Genomic DNA, 15,710 nt, shown 5'->3' on the forward strand with positions numbered 1-15,710 from the left:
ACTTGTAATAAAGGGTCCTTAACTGAAATAGTGATTCCATTTCCCTTCCATAGATACAAGAGGTTCTGCAGACACTGGAAATCTTGAGCAATGCACACAAAGTGATTTAAACCCTTGCTGCCACATTTATTCACATTACATTGTATTGCATCAACTAGTTATGAGAGAAAATGGAAATGAGATGCTAACAAGGCTGTTTTGTGATGCACTGCCCGGCCATGTGTGAAGCTACTATTTACCAATCTGCCTGGTGCTATGTATGGACGAGTTATGTGGCAAGACATTGCGATAATTAGTGCTCTTGTTTTCAGACATTTAATACCTGTAACTTACAAAATCAAATTTGCAGTATGTGAATATTTATGTTGGAGGAAGGGCCAGTGTTATGAATCACCAGTTCCCATTGTTTTCAGGATAATATGAATCTTAATCATAACCACATTAGCAACAATGGGTGGATGGCACTGCTGAAAGTAGCTGGAATCTTCAGAAAAGGAAATGCTGCCAGGCTGAAACAATCAGTTGCAGTTGTGCAAGAAGTAAATCTGACCTAGGAAACAGATGGAAAAGAGTGTGCTGCAGGGACCTTGGTGGAAAGAAGTGGAACAAAAAACCCAGTATTTCCAGCAGGTCCAAAATCACTGCAAAAATATAAGGATCACACCTAAATCTCATTCCAACTGTTCCAGAAGGTGGAGTAACTGCCAAAGAGCAAAATGATGTCTGGAGTCTTCAGAGGGAGTTAAAAAGATTGACAAAGATTAGATTTATTTGTCACATGTACATGCAGTAAAATGCATCATTTGCATCAATGACTAACACAGTCCAAGGATGTGGTGGGGGCAGCCCATAGGTACTGCCATGCTTCGAGTGCTAGCATTTCATGCCCACAACTTAACAAACCCTAACCCATACAGAAATCTTACGGTGGAAGGACAGTAGCTGTTCCTAAAAATTGAGTGTGTGTCTTCAGGCTCCTGTACTTCCATGGTGGTAATAATGAGAAAAGGGCACATCCAGGGTGGTGAGGGTCATTAATGATGGATGCTGCCTTCTTGAGGCATGGCCTTTTGAAGATGTCCTCGATGGTAGGGAGCTAAGTTTGCAACCATCTGCAGATTTTTCAATCCTGTGCATTGGTTCCTCCATACCAGACGATGATGCTATCAGTCAGAATGCTCTCCATAGTATGTATATATAGAAATTTGTTAGAATCTTTGGTGACATGACAAATATACTCAAACTCCTAATGAAATATTGCCACTTGTGTGCCTTCTTCATAATTGCATCAATATGTTGTGGGGGTTAGATCGCAGAGATACTTTAGAAGAATGTAAGAACTTAAGAAATAGGAGCAGGAGTCGGCCATCTGGTTCATCAAGTCTGCTCCGCCATTCAATAAGATTATGGCTGATCTGGCCATGGATTCATCTTCACCTACATGCCTTTTCCCCATAACCCTTAATTCCCCTACTATGCAATCTATCCAACCTTGTCTTAAATGTATTTATTGAGGTAGTCTCCACTGCTTCATTGGGCAGAGAATTCCACAGATTCACCACTCTTTTGGAAAAGTAGTTCCTCCTCATCTCCATCCTAAATCTATTCCCCCGCATCTTGAGGCTATGTCCCCTAGTTCTAGTCTCACCTACCAGTGAAAGCAACTTTCCTGCCTCTATCTTATCTATCTCTTTCATAATTTTACGTTTCTATAAGATCTCCTCTCATTCTTCTGAATTGCACCAAGTACGGTCCCAGGTGACTCAATCTCTCCTCATAGTCTAACCCCCTTATCTCTGGAATCAACCTGGTGAACCTCCTCTGCACCATCTCCAAAGCCAGTATATCTTTCCACAAGTATTGTAAGGAGACCAGAACTGCACACAGTACTCCAGGTGCGGCCTTACCAGTACCCTGTACAGTTGCAGCATAACCTCCCTGCTCTTAAATTCAATCTCTCTAGCAATGAAGGCTAACATTCCATTTTCCTTTTAGATAGTCTGCTGCTCCTGCAAACCAAACTTTTGTTATTCATGCACAAGCACTCCCAACTCCCTCTGCACAGCAGCATGTTGCAATTTTTTTTTACCATTTAAATAATAATAAAAAGATCAGAGAATGGAGGGCTTTAGGCAACAGGTATAGCTGATACTCGGTGCAGATCAGCCATGATCATATTGAACTGTGAGTTAGGAGTGGCCCGCTCCTGCTCCCGTTTTTTTACATTGTTTGTTAAGTGTGTGATAGGGTTGTAGTAAAATGCTCCTAACAGGTGAATACAAGTTGGGCCAAAGGGCCAGTTTCCTTGCTCTTTTACTCTATGATTTAATGGAACACCAATCAAAGCTCAATTTATGGGTGAGGAGTCTGGTTTCTGGAGAAGTAAATCACAGCGCTAGTCCCCAGGAGATAAGTAATTAGGAGGGAATTCAACAAAATGCATGCTTGTAATGCTTGAAAGAGTGACCTTAACCTGAAGATAATCAGAAGATTAAATATTATGGTAAATATTCAAAGTGGCCTGATGCCTCTGGCAGTAATTCGCTCTTTCAGTTGCAACTTGCCCGTACCTGACAAACAGTGAAATGTGTTGATGAGCAGTGGTAGAAAGCAGCGATGACATTGTCATAATCACACTGCACAGCAGTCACCACAGGAGCTGGTGATTCATATATTTCTTGTAAAACTATTAATTAAATATCTATCAAAAGTCAGTAATCCAAAAATGCAAGCACAGTTTGTTGTGCTTTAAGTATTAGGGACAGCACATAATAAGACAAGTACCTCTCCATTTATTAGAAGCTTTCCAATGCATCATATCTAAATGAAGCTTGATTTAAGAAATAAATCTATTCAAATTGCTAATTACCTAGTCTAATAAATTTATTCTTTTCATTTCCAGAAGCAATCAATATCATTTCCACTAGCCTGGATCCAGTAAAGTAGGGGTACAGTACTGTTGATCTGATGCCTGGATATATGGCTTCAAAACCAACTGCAGTAACTTGTGAAATTGAAAATTCAGGTAATTAAACAATCTGCAATTTAAAAAAAATACACTAATCTCACTCAGTAACGATGCCTGAAATTGCCAGTTCACTGTAGAAATCCTTCTGGTTTATTAATGTCCTCACGGAAGGAAGTTCACTGGACCGTGTGTGGAACCAGATCCAGAGCAACATCAAGACAAGAAAATCTACAGATGCCGGAAATCCAGAGCAACACACACGCAAGTCGCAGGAGGAACTCAGCAGGTCAGGCAGCGTCTATGAAAAGGAACAAGCAGTTGATGTTTCAGGCCGAGACCATTCAACAGGACTGGAAAATGACGAGAAGTCAGAATATGAAGGTGGGGGGAGGGGAAGAAGTACATGGTCTTCTACCCTCTCCTATCAGATTCCCCCTCCTCTAGCCCTTTATCTCTTTCACCATTCAACTTCCCAGCTCTTTACTTCACCCCCTCCGCCTCTTCCAGTTTCACCTATCACCTACCACCTTGTATGTCTTCCTCCCCCACCACCTTCTTTTTCTAAATCCTCATCTTTATTTCCAGTCCCGATGAAGGGTCTGGGCCCAAAATCTCGACTGTTTACTCTTACAGTAGATGCGGCCTCCTGGCCTGCTGAGTTCTTCCAGCATTTTGAGTGTGCTGCATTGGATCTGCTCATAACTGCCTTCTGAACCAGTCTGACAATTCACTTAGTTTGTTACTGTGGTCCTTTCCAACAACTGTTGTCATACTGTGGGCACAGTTAGGTGTTCCATTGATTCCAAGAGTGCTGCTGTCTAAGCTTGTAGAGCCATCCATGGCTGTAAGGTCAAGAGGGAAGTTCCAGACAAAGAATAATGCTGAAGGTCCTCAGTGGCAGAGCAGATGAGAAAAACTATAGACCCAGTGGTTGTGAAGAGGGGAAGAAAAGGCTATCAAGAGAAAGTGGCCCCACTTGACCTGGCCCTCCTTTCCACCCAACTTGGTCATCAAAATAAGTGTACCTCTCCAGCAACTCCTCGCTCAACATGAAGACCCTGAAGCCTTGTGGGATGGAGTACCGATGATGGGGACAGTACTCTGAAACCAGGAGGCAGAAATGTGATGGTTGTTGGACATCCACATAGGAACATAGATGTCTTTTAGCCACTGCATCTACAACTGTGCAGTTCTCATAAAGGTACCCACTGCTGAATCCAGAATCAGGCTGCTCTACCACCTCTAGATCCTCCAACCCCAATGGACGTCATTGGGAATTCCAAGGGATTGGTGCTATCCTTGGTATCATATTAGTTCAAGAGGGTGGCTCCCCACTGGCATCTCATGTGCACTTGGACAATAAATACCTTATTTACCCCACCAGGCAGCACAGTAGTGTAGCGGTTAGCACACACTATTATGATGCCAGTGACCGAGGTTCAATTCCGCTGCTGTCTGTAAGGAATTTGTATGTTCTCCCCATGATCCCGTGGGTTTCCTTGGACGGTTAATAGGTTAATTGGTCATGCGGACTCATTGGGCCTGAAGTGTTTGTTACCATGCTGTGTCTCTAGGTGTTGGGCATAACATCGGATCTAGCATTTTAGGAGAAAAACATTTTGATGTTGTTCCTGTCTTTTTTTCTTTTTTTAAATTATTGACTTTGGTATTAATGCATTGATCAATGGATAGTGTGACAGTAACAATTATACTGCATTTACTGTTTGCTCTTTGACCATCTGATTAATTCAGTGCTCAGAGTAAGAGGGAGCAGACTGAATCACAAAAGCCTGGAGGCTAAGGATGACTGAAAAGGATTAGAAACTCAAAGTCTCTTTGAACTGAAAGGAGACAGGAGACTGGAAACTGCTGGAATCCAGTCTGGAGATGTGAAATATTCAGTCTACATTGAGGAGAAACAGTTTAGTTGAATGCTGAATAAATATTGATGTGGAAATCAGAGCACATCCATGCATCTGCTTGCACTGTGATAATTGAATTGTTGATTGAATTATAATAAATTACTTGAAGCCCTGCAGAAGAACAAACACCCATTTATGTTTATTTGGGCTGAGTGAGGTATGAGAAAGCTAGGATACAGCCACTATCCAGAGTCCAATGCTCATTACAGGCAGCTTTGCTCAAGGAAAGGAAATGTTAACCTGAATCCAATGCAATGATACTGCTTTTTAAAGTACTACTGTATCACACATCTTTTCCCATTTGTGGACATTAGAACTTGGCTGCAGGTTATGATTAATCATGAAAACATATCCCCCACTGACATGTCAACAGAATAATCATCTTAAGTGGTGTTTATGCTCACATGGTTTATTCACTCTTGCATAGAAGAGATTTTACATTCACAGAATGACTTTCACAAACTCAGGATGTTTTACAGCCAGACGATTAATTGTGAAATGGGTGGATATTTGTAACAAAGGGAGAGGCAACTTGCCGCTACCTTTCACCTGCAAGATCATATAAACCTGCTGACCTGACTAATGAACTCATTTCTCATCTCTTTTAACAGTAATCATTTATCTTTTTTTTGGCAACAATCGATAATGACCAGAACTGGTAATGATTTGTTCTGCCTATTGTGGTAAGTTTCATATGATCAAAAGACAAATACATGATTGGGTACTTAGGTCATCTTACCCAATCAATTTAGTGATTAAAGACTCACAATGATATCCATTCCTTGCAAATTAGAAAATCTATCAGGATTCCTGATTGCAGGATTTTTGTCTCTGGCTTCCCCAAATACCCACTCATGGAAAGAATTTTTCATGGTTTCAGTCTTTGAGTTCATGTTCCTGCCTTATTGCCCTGGTCTAATTTAATTTATTCTTTTCCATATCATTTGACTTTTCTGTAAGACCTCTCCTCATTTTCTGCTCTCCAGAACTGTAAAGACTCACTGGCTCTAACCTCTCCTGAAAGCACCCTCACTTCCAAGCATCTGTGCGTTAAATGTCTCCATTGTGACCAGAACTGAAGACAGAGGCTGACCTAGGAACCACCCAGCATCAGCGTCCTTGCCTTGGACTTCCACCGTCTGCAGTTTAGCATTCTTTGTGTCTTGATCTTTTCCATTATAATCTGTCCTACGCTCTTCATAGAAATGTAATCAGGCAAAGGAGGAGACATTGAGAGACGAGCATAGGGCTTGGTTAGCAGAGTTTATGAGGAGCTTTCTCAATAGTGACAGTGGAAGCCTCAGCATCACATCCTGGGAGTCGTTCTGGCCATCAATACTGCTATTGCCGTTCACCATATAAACCAATACCATTGTGCCCACCCGTGGTTTAAGCCAGTGAACAAGGAAACAAAGAAATAGAACTGAAGTGCAGTGCTGAAATGTCTTGGGAGGAAATTACAAGCTTCACATCTTTTTTTTTAAAATACCACGTGAGGTGACAGAGCAATGGCTTTGATTGATTATCTTGTCAATGCACAATCGATTTTATTATCAAGTTGATGGTATGAACATGACAGTGTTAAAATTATTCCAACATCCAAGTTAAAAAGTCACTGTTGCACTTAAAAACAACACAACGTTGAAGCTGTTTTGTTAGTTCAGAAACATGCCACATTAAAAATGTGCGAAGATTTAATATAGGAACAAAATATCACTACCTCCTGGATATTTGGATAAGATCTGAAACAGGATGCTGCAGCTCTCCACTCTGAGCATTCGCTAGAATGTTTCTAGGTAATATATATCCTAGCAACCAACTACATTGGCAAAAATCAATCCTAGCAACTAGCTCTAGGTGACCAAGTTTATCCTAGCAACTATCTCCACACAATATTTATGCCAGATTGCATAGAATTAGTAATCAATTTTAAAACTGAAGCATAAATCAGATGGGAATAGAAGTAGGCCATCTAGGCCCTTTAGGCCGTACCATATTTAATGAGATCATGGCTGATCTGTAGCTTACAGTATATCTACCTTCCCATCTTGGTTCTATAATCATTAAACCCCTTGCCTAATAAGAATCTATCAGCCTTCAGGTTGAAAATAGAACATAGAACAGTAAAGCACAGGAACAGGCCCTTCAGCCCACAATGTTGTGCCAAACCAATTAGTAACCAAATAGCCAACTAAACTACTACACAACGTACTTATCTTTCCATTTCCCTCACATTCATGTCCCTATCTAAATTTTCGGTGATCCCCACAGGTTTTGAAGGGAAACAAGCCCCACATCTCCGTGACACATTGTAGTAAAGAGTTGCTTCAGGACGTCATTCCCCATTCACAGAGTTTTATAATCTTCAGATTATGTCCCCATTGACTCTGTGCCAAGTACATACCAGCAAGTCAATCACTTTTGAAGATTACGTCATAGAGAAAATTGTCAAACGGTACCATATAAAAACATTGCATTATTAACTGCATCACATTGCTTTTCAGAAAATGAATGCATTTAAATTATTATGCATTGTATAAATAACACTTTACAATGATCCTTTGTAATCTATAGTCCACCAAATTTAAGTGGTTGAAAACATTACAAAATTACACATTATTACAAAATAATACAACATGATGTCTTTAATTGTGTCCGGTTCTCCCCAACCCAGTCAGCTGGTAGTCCATACTTTGCAAATGTGCAAGCTCCGAACCCCAGGCCACAGCTGACATTTTGTGTTAAGGTAGTCCTGGATGGAGCAGTTCACACTCACAATAAAGGAAATGACAGAAGGGATCAAGGGCATCTTAGCAGCTTGGTAGCAAACCGCTGTGGTGGGCCCAGGATCTCAGCAGGGTGAAGAGGACATCTGGTCATAATCCGGGCACTTGAGAAGTGCTGGGTAGCTGGCGTTCATCTGCAAGGAGGCTTCGCTGGAAATGTCAGAGGGGCTGCGCCCGCGAGGCCAGCCGTCTGGGTGAAGGAACTGGCCCGAGTAGTCCGAGCAGTTACTCAGCCTCGGTCTGTAGAAGCTTGGGTGAGGTCTGTAAATCTCTTCGGCAGTGTATCTCTTCATGAAAAGGTAGACTGACATTACTCCAGCACTCTGTAAGAATACCAATGTGTATTGTGAATGTCTACCTGCTTACAGCCTGCACATTGAGAAATTGAACCCTTTCCCTCCCCACATCCACAATATTTTATTGCTTCACTCTGCCCCATGGTCCAGCTCAGTCCCGTCTGACAATCTGACAAATTGATGAATTAGACCTTGTTTTTTTTTACCTGGGAACACGAGCTGAGGGTAGACAGTTGTCATGTGGTTGTTGCACAGCCATGCAAATATACCATTTTCCACAGAATCCATGTCTCTTTGACATGAAATTGTCAACATGGTGTTGAATTAGGGGCAATCATGTAATGTGCCCTCCAAGAAGGACCACAACCTTATCGTAGGTTTTGGAGGCCTGTGTGCCTCAATGAACCGGAGAGCTATGTTGACTGGAATCAGGGCCTTGTGCTTTGACTCTTGCTGGGTCACCAGTGCCAAACAGGTCAAAGAGTAGAGGCCATACCAAGACCCGTCCTCCAGGTTCAGTGTTCAGCTCAGGGCTGACAACCTTGATTGGTCAAAAAAATGCTATGGAAACAGCAATGAAGAATCCTTCTATTTCTGTGTGTGACTGTATGGATAGACAAAGAATGGAGAACTTCTATTGCTGCCCTAAAAGCCAGAGGTGTAACAGACAGTAAGTAAGTATGTAACATGCACTAGAATATATTAGTAATTTTCTAAAGGGATATGGATATTTGAAAACTGTGGACATAGAGCAGAGTGTGGGACCAATAGGCAAAACAGACCAATTGCTGTGGAAATGGGCATCCGAACCCGGGGTCCTCCTTGACATTTTTTACAGTGGTGTTAGATTAGTTAGTGTTAGCGGTGTTAGTGTGCAATATTCCAGCTTCATGCCTTATCATGTAACCTCTGCCCAGCTTGGATTTGATCTGACGCCTTGGGGCTATATAGAATTCCAAACTATTACTCCAATCAACTTCCCAGTGGCTTTCTTTCATGAACTGCATTAAAATGCCAATGAAATGGAGTTCCTGTCCTGTTTGGAGGATCAGAGGTGGACGGAGTTAGCAACTTCAAATTTCTTGGTGTTATGATTTCAGAGGACCTGTCCTGAGCCCCGCACATAAGAGCAATTACAAAGAGGGCATGGCAGTGCCTTTACTTCCTCAGGAGTTTGCAAAAGTTCGGCATGACATCTAAAACTTTGACAAACTCCTATAGATGTGTAGTGGAGAGTATATTGATTGGCTGCATCACAGACTGGTATGGAAACACTAATGCCCTTGAACTGAAAATCTTATGAAAAGTAATGGATACCATCATGGGTAAAGCCCTCCCTACAATTGAGCACATCTACCTGAAACACTGTCACAGTAGGAAAGCAGCGTCTGTCATCAAGGACCCTACCATCCTGGTCATGCTCTCTTCTCACTGCTGCCAGCAGGTAAAAGATACAGGAGCTTTAGGACTCACACCACCAGTTTCAGGAACAACTCCTTAACCACTGGGCTCTTGAACAAAAGGCGATAACTTCATTCAACTTCACTTGCCCCATTATTGAAATGTTTCCACAACCTACGGACTCACTTTCAAGGACTCTTCTTCTTATGTTCTCATTATTTATTGTTTCTATATTTATTATTATTGTTTCTTTCTTTTTGTATTTGCACAGTTTGATGTCTTTTGCACACTGGTTGAATGCCCAGGTTGGTGAGATCTTCCATTTTTTCTATTATGGTTATCATTCTATTATGGATTTACTGTGTATGCCTGCAAGAAAATAAATCTCAGGGTTGTATATGGTGATATATATGTACTTTGATAATAAATTTACTTTAAACCTCAAACTTTAATCACCTTCAACTAAAAATCAAGTATGACAAATACTTCCTCTTTGTCAATGACTATTGCACTGTTTCAAAATATTTAATTAATTTAAAGTTAACCAGACAATGCAATCTAGATTTGCAGTCCAGTGAATTAGAAGCAGTCTTCTTCACCATACCTTGCCCAGAAAGTGCACCTAGCATTCACCACGTATTTGAAGGATGGATGTAGAAATGTGAAATGTTGGATGACAGAAGGGATGAAGATTTGTGGGCTCTGGTGAAAGATCCCAGACCTGAAACATAAACTGCTTCATTTTCAGATTTATTTATTCCCATTCCTGTTCCAACATGTCGGTTCATGACCTCCTCTTGTGCCATGATGAGGCCACCCTCAGGATGTAGGAGCAACACCTTATTTTTTGTTTATTCATGGCTGATGGCATGAATATTGATTTCTTCTTTGGTTAAAAAAAAATTTCCCTCTCCCTCCCCTCTTCTATTCACAAGTCTGGTCCCTTAACTGTTTTCAAACTGCCTGTCATCTCCCCTTGGCCTCTTCTTCTTTCCCATTCTCTTATGGTCCATTCTACTCTCCTATCAGATTCCTTCCTCTCCAGCCCTTTACCTTTATCACCCATCTGGCTTCACCAATCACCTTCTAGCTATCCCTCTCCCCCTCACCCCATCTTTTTATTCTGTTGGCTTTCCCCTTCCTTTCCAGTCCTGATGAAGGGTCTCAGCCTGAAACGTCAACTGTTTATTCATTTCCATAGATGCTGCCTGACCTGCAGACTTCCTCCAGAATTTTGTGTGAGCTGCCCTTTGGATTGCCAGAATCTCTTGTGTTTTTAATTGACTCTGTCCAGTTGGGTCACGCTGATTCTCCATAAGCTAAAGCATTGCTTTGTTGATCTTGCTTTAGATCTGATGATCTGAGCCAGATACAGAGCAGACTTTGGCAGAAGGATGAGAATTACCTCAGTCAGCAGGAATGATATTGCTGAGAAGGCAAAGGACCATCCGTACTTGTAGTGGAAGTAGGTTTCTGAGTCCGGAGTTCTGTTCAACATCTCATCATTGATGTTGGATATGTACAAAACGAGTCCAACAACCAGCGACAAACCTGTAATTTAGTAAAACACAGGTGTTACACAAACATTGCCAAAGCGTAATTAAGACCATTATTCTAACATGTGATGCAGGTTAAAGCGCATCAAAATATGCATTAGTGGTTGTTACTGGGTTATTATCTGGGGGCCCGGAGTATTGATCCTAAACAGGCAGGGGAACTTCAATACAAACAATTAAACACATTTAAAATAAATAATGGTGACTATTCTGTTGGACTACAGTAAAAATCATGCCTGCTTCACTAATGCAGGCAGTGGCAATTTGCTGTTTTACCATGTTTGTTACACCGATGTGATTTATTAATTACCTCCTTGGTTCAAGCGGGTGAACTCTAAATGACAGTCTTGCCAAGAAGAACAAACAACAAAGTGAAGTGTTTTTACTTTTTTCCCAGGGTGGAAAAGAGGGCATAATTGTAAGGTGATCGGAGGAAAGGACAGAGGGGTATTTTTTTTAAACATAGATCATTGTGGGTGCTGACAGGGGTGTTGGAAGAGGCAGCTATATTAGGGATATTTAAGAAAACTGGATAGCTAAGGGTCAGATTAATCTGGAGTAGGTTAAAAAGTCAGCACATCTTCGGCTGAAGGGCCTGTTTTTTGCTATCCTGTTCTAAAACTTCTAAAAACTCCTAAAACTTAGCCAGGAAGTAAGATTGCACAGTAGCATGGCGTGTTTGTATATATTCCTGGGCAGAGTGGCACATCCAGGAGAGGGCTATATAGATATGTGGCATTCAAGCAGTTTGCTGGAAAATGAGAGTGTGAAATTTTCCATGTTTGGCTCCAACCAGATACATCACTTTCAAGGCTACAACCACTATTATGTTCTGGGTTGCTGGTTGCTGCTGTTCCAGAGGGTATGTAAAAAGTGATAAAGAACTCAGAATCACTGCTACATCCATTCTCCTACCTGCTTCCTCTTTTCCAAGGACCTAGTATGACTCAGCTTCCAAAAGTGACCAAGCAAAACTAGAGGAATAGTGACTAAAAATGTGATGCAGTTCTTCAGATTTATTGTTTTTTTTTGTTTTTGACCATTACCTGAAAGGATAAAGAAGATTCCTGATACAAATGCCAAGATCGTCCTGTGAGGTCTGATATGTCCAATGTTATTCATTACAAAGCCAATAAACATGAAAAACAGGCTGACCAGTGGGAAAGGGGTGGATGACCGAATCATTTCTGTGGAAAGAGAAAGATCTGAGGTGTCAATAAGCACTAGAGTGAAAGAAATCCATCTCTACCACATGTTCCATAATCTAATCTTTCCTTCCATCTTTCACCCATATAAAATGGCTGCCTTCTTGCCTACTATCAATTATTAAATTTCAAAACAGTTGTTATGAAGCTTTGAAACATTTCAGAGAGGGGTATTAAATCTTCTACCATCTGAAGTACCAGAGGCAAATAGCATGGATACATTAAGGTTCCCAACCTTTTTGATGCCATGGACCCCCATCGAGGAACCCCTTTATTAAGTGTGCCTTGGTTAAACACATGTGAGGAAAGAGGAAGCAGGGTACACCAGAAGTGACTTGACAGAGGTGTACAATATGACAAGAGGAATAGATCAAATGGACAGCCAGAGCCTTTTTCCCAGGACAGAAATGACTAAATCGAGAGGACATATACTGTAACTTTAAGGTGATTGGAGGAATGTATGGGGGCGGTGTCAGTAATTCCAGTTGAACTTAGTCTTTTGTGTGTATTCCCCCTAGCCGTCAGTCTGTGGTTTTGTATTGCCTTGTGCTCTTGTTTGTTTATTTTAATTCCCCAAGTGCTCCCGTCCCTGCCCCTGCTCTACTCTGGCCCCTGTATTACTGAGTACTCCATCTCTCACCTGTTTCTCATAATTACCTATTTTTCTGCCACTTTTGCCTCATTGTGCTCCACCTATCATCCGCCTCTCTGTTTATTGCTCAGTGTGTTTTCACCTGTTTCTTGCCAGATTGTGCTAGTGAATTTTCCTGAGCATTTTCAGCATTTGTATCTGTACGAATATTGACTCTGCCTGTTTCCTGATTCTGGTTTTTGGATTTCTCTAGATGTATTGATTTCTGCCTGAACTTTGATGCCGACTTTGTTTGCACCTCAGGATACTCAATTAATATCACTGTGTGCACAGCACTGGGTCTGCGATTGGATCCCTGCTCCAGCATCCTGATAGGCAGGGGCAATGTCACAGGTAAATGTTCTACACAAACAGTGATGGATATGTGGAATGTACTGCCAGGGCTAGTGATACAGACAGCTACAATTAGGGACATTTAAGAAACTCTTAGATAGGCACATGGAGGGTTACGTAGGAGGGAAGGGTTAGATTGATTTATTTTATTTAGCGATACAGCACAGAGTAGGCTCTTCCGGCTGCAACACCCTGGCATCCCCGATTAACCCTGACCTAATCATGGGACAATTTACAATGTCCAATTAACCTACCCTGTATGTCTTTGGACTGTGGGAGGAAACTGGAGGCACTGGAGAAAATCTATGGGGAGGGCATACAGAGATGCCTTATCAATGGTGCCTGAATTGAACTCTGATCTCTGGAACACCCTGAGCTGTAACTGCATCGCACTAACTGGTACCCCACCCTCTTTAAAAAGTCAGCATCACATTACGGGCTGAAGGACTTGTAACTTAGTTCAATGTTCAGAGGAGTCATAAGACCAAAAGAAAAAGGAGCATTAATTGGGCCATTTGGCCCATTGAGCCTGCTCCCCATTTCATCATGGCTGATTTATTATCCCTCTCAAACCCATTCTCCTGCCCTCTCCATGAAACTTTTGGTGCCCTTAATAAGGCCATCAGAGAGGGGTAGGGGAGGTCCACATGGTATGAACACCTCCATGCATGACCTGCTGGGACAAAGACTAGACATTTTTAAAAAAAATTCACTCCAATTGGAGGCAGAATAGATACTAACTGAGAATACTGATGGTAGATTCTGAGGTCAGCTCCACATTCATCGGCATCACGTACTCGATGGTAAAGCAGTGACCACGCTCCTTTCCTGAAAATACAAACAGAAGGCTGTTAAAAAGCTGTAATCGATTATACTGCAGGAGGAAAGCCTGCATCAAAGACAATTAGGGAAACCTTTCAAATAGAAGCCCCAGCAGCACTGTCACCTTAGACAGTGGGTTATATCAGAGTATCATTAATAGCTCAATAGCTTAGTGTCACTGCAGAGTAAACAATAATGTAAGGTAAGTGTATTGGTGGGGTGGAGATACATTTCTATCAAAGGAGATGTAAGGTGCTCCTTCCTTCTACTAGCCTGCAGGTCACCTTAGGGCAAGGTGTAGCACCTGCTTAGCCCTCACCCCTTCAAAATCGGGACCACGTGAAGCCATGGAAGCAGGTAACGGATGGTCATGTGAATAACTGGTACAAATCACAAATTACGCAACCACTGATGCCAGGCAATGGCAAACCACTTTTGTAGAAAAATTTGCCAAAAACAATCATGCCATGTCATATGACACGGCACATAGTGAAAAAACAAATTGTATTTGCGGCAATGATTTCTGCAGTAAAACATATACTGAGCTAATCCTTTTGAGTCCAGTCATGGAAAACCAGAATCCAAACAGCTGCCTAGTGAGATCTGAAGGATGTGGAGACAGGGGGGAGGAGAGAAGTACAGCTGCAGTCAATTGTCAGCCATGATATTACCAAATGGAAGCAGAGGCTTGAATACTGAATGGCCCAATTTTTACACCCTTTTATTGTAAGGAGATCATCGTCCAATCTTGGAATGATGACCTTCCACTTCAGCTACTTTGGAGTGCAAAGGTGCTGAGGGTAACCAGTATTTCAGCAGTACAAGCTATCTACCAAGCTGCATGATTGAGGTCACATTTTTAAATATTGAGGCAGCCCTTTTACAGGTGTCTTCAGGCACTGACCCTCTTAAATGTGTAATTTATGGATCAGCTATGGATCAGCTATGCTCAAGGAGGTCCAATGGACAATTATGCACAAGCTAGGTGGATGTGCACCATGGTCAGCATGGTCTTTCTGGGCCAAAGGGCCTCCATCCATAATGTGTGACCATAAACTCTATGTCCACCAGGAGAAGTGGGACACAGTTACCCTATGATCATTCACAGTTGGCTCTAATTGATTACCCTTCAGAAGTATTTTGTTGACTACATGATAATATAGTGTGAATGGTACTAAATACAATTCTTTTTCTTCTTTAATTCTCCTCTCCCGTGACATACTTCATCGATGTTGATGAGGCAAACAACCCAGCATTCTAGCCTTTGCACAAGTCTGTTGCCTGTAGAGAGGCACCAGGACTGACTTCAATCAGTAATCATGCCTCTTAACCCACACAAGGACAGGTTATGTAGCCTAGACCATTCTCTCAGCACTTTTGTAAACAGACATGAAATGAAAACAAAATGTCAGAAATTCACAGGATATTCAATATCTGAAAAGCCAAAAATAAACCAGTTCTGAGTAGAACAATTCACATATTTTTTCCCCTTTATCAATCAGTTTTAGTTCTTAAACAACAAAATCAAAACTGGGACAATAATGTACCTGCCAGAAAGCAGACTCTCCACAGGCCAGAGTGCAGAGACATCTTGACTTCTGTTGTCATGTTTTGGGGGGAAATGACTCCTTCCTCAAGGTATAACCAGTAGTCTGTGCTAACGGCAACCCCAAGGAGGCCCAGGCCACACACGGCAAACACACTGCTCAGAAGTGTCAGTGCTTTCCTGCCGCACGATGTCTTACCGCACATCATCTGAAATGAATGTA

General features: G+C 41.7%; 1 protein-coding gene across 3 annotated transcripts in view; it reads right to left on the minus strand.

The window, feature by feature from the left end:
- Positions 1–5,273: 5,273 nt before the first annotated feature.
- Positions 5,274–15,710, minus strand: part of LOC140714802 (voltage-dependent calcium channel gamma-5 subunit) — a 46,524-nt gene continuing 36,087 nt past the window's right edge. For 2 of the 3 annotated variants that reach the window (XM_073026396.1, XM_073026397.1), the window contains exons 2-6: positions 15,489–15,696; positions 13,861–13,947; positions 11,976–12,116; positions 10,779–10,924; positions 5,274–7,999 (exon numbers count right to left, since the gene is read on the minus strand). In XM_073026396.1, coding sequence (XP_072882497.1) covers positions 7,742–7,999; positions 10,779–10,924; positions 11,976–12,116; positions 13,861–13,947; positions 15,489–15,696 — 840 coding nt within the window. In that variant the 3' untranslated portion in view covers positions 5,274–7,741. The remainder of the gene's footprint in view (positions 8,000–10,778; positions 10,925–11,975; positions 12,117–13,860; positions 13,948–15,488; positions 15,697–15,710) is intronic. The other variant, XM_073026395.1, reaches the window with a different exon arrangement.

This window comes from Hemitrygon akajei, chromosome 22 (genome assembly GCF_048418815.1).
Source record: "Hemitrygon akajei chromosome 22, sHemAka1.3, whole genome shotgun sequence".
NCBI lineage: Eukaryota > Metazoa > Chordata > Chondrichthyes > Myliobatiformes > Dasyatidae > Hemitrygon > Hemitrygon akajei.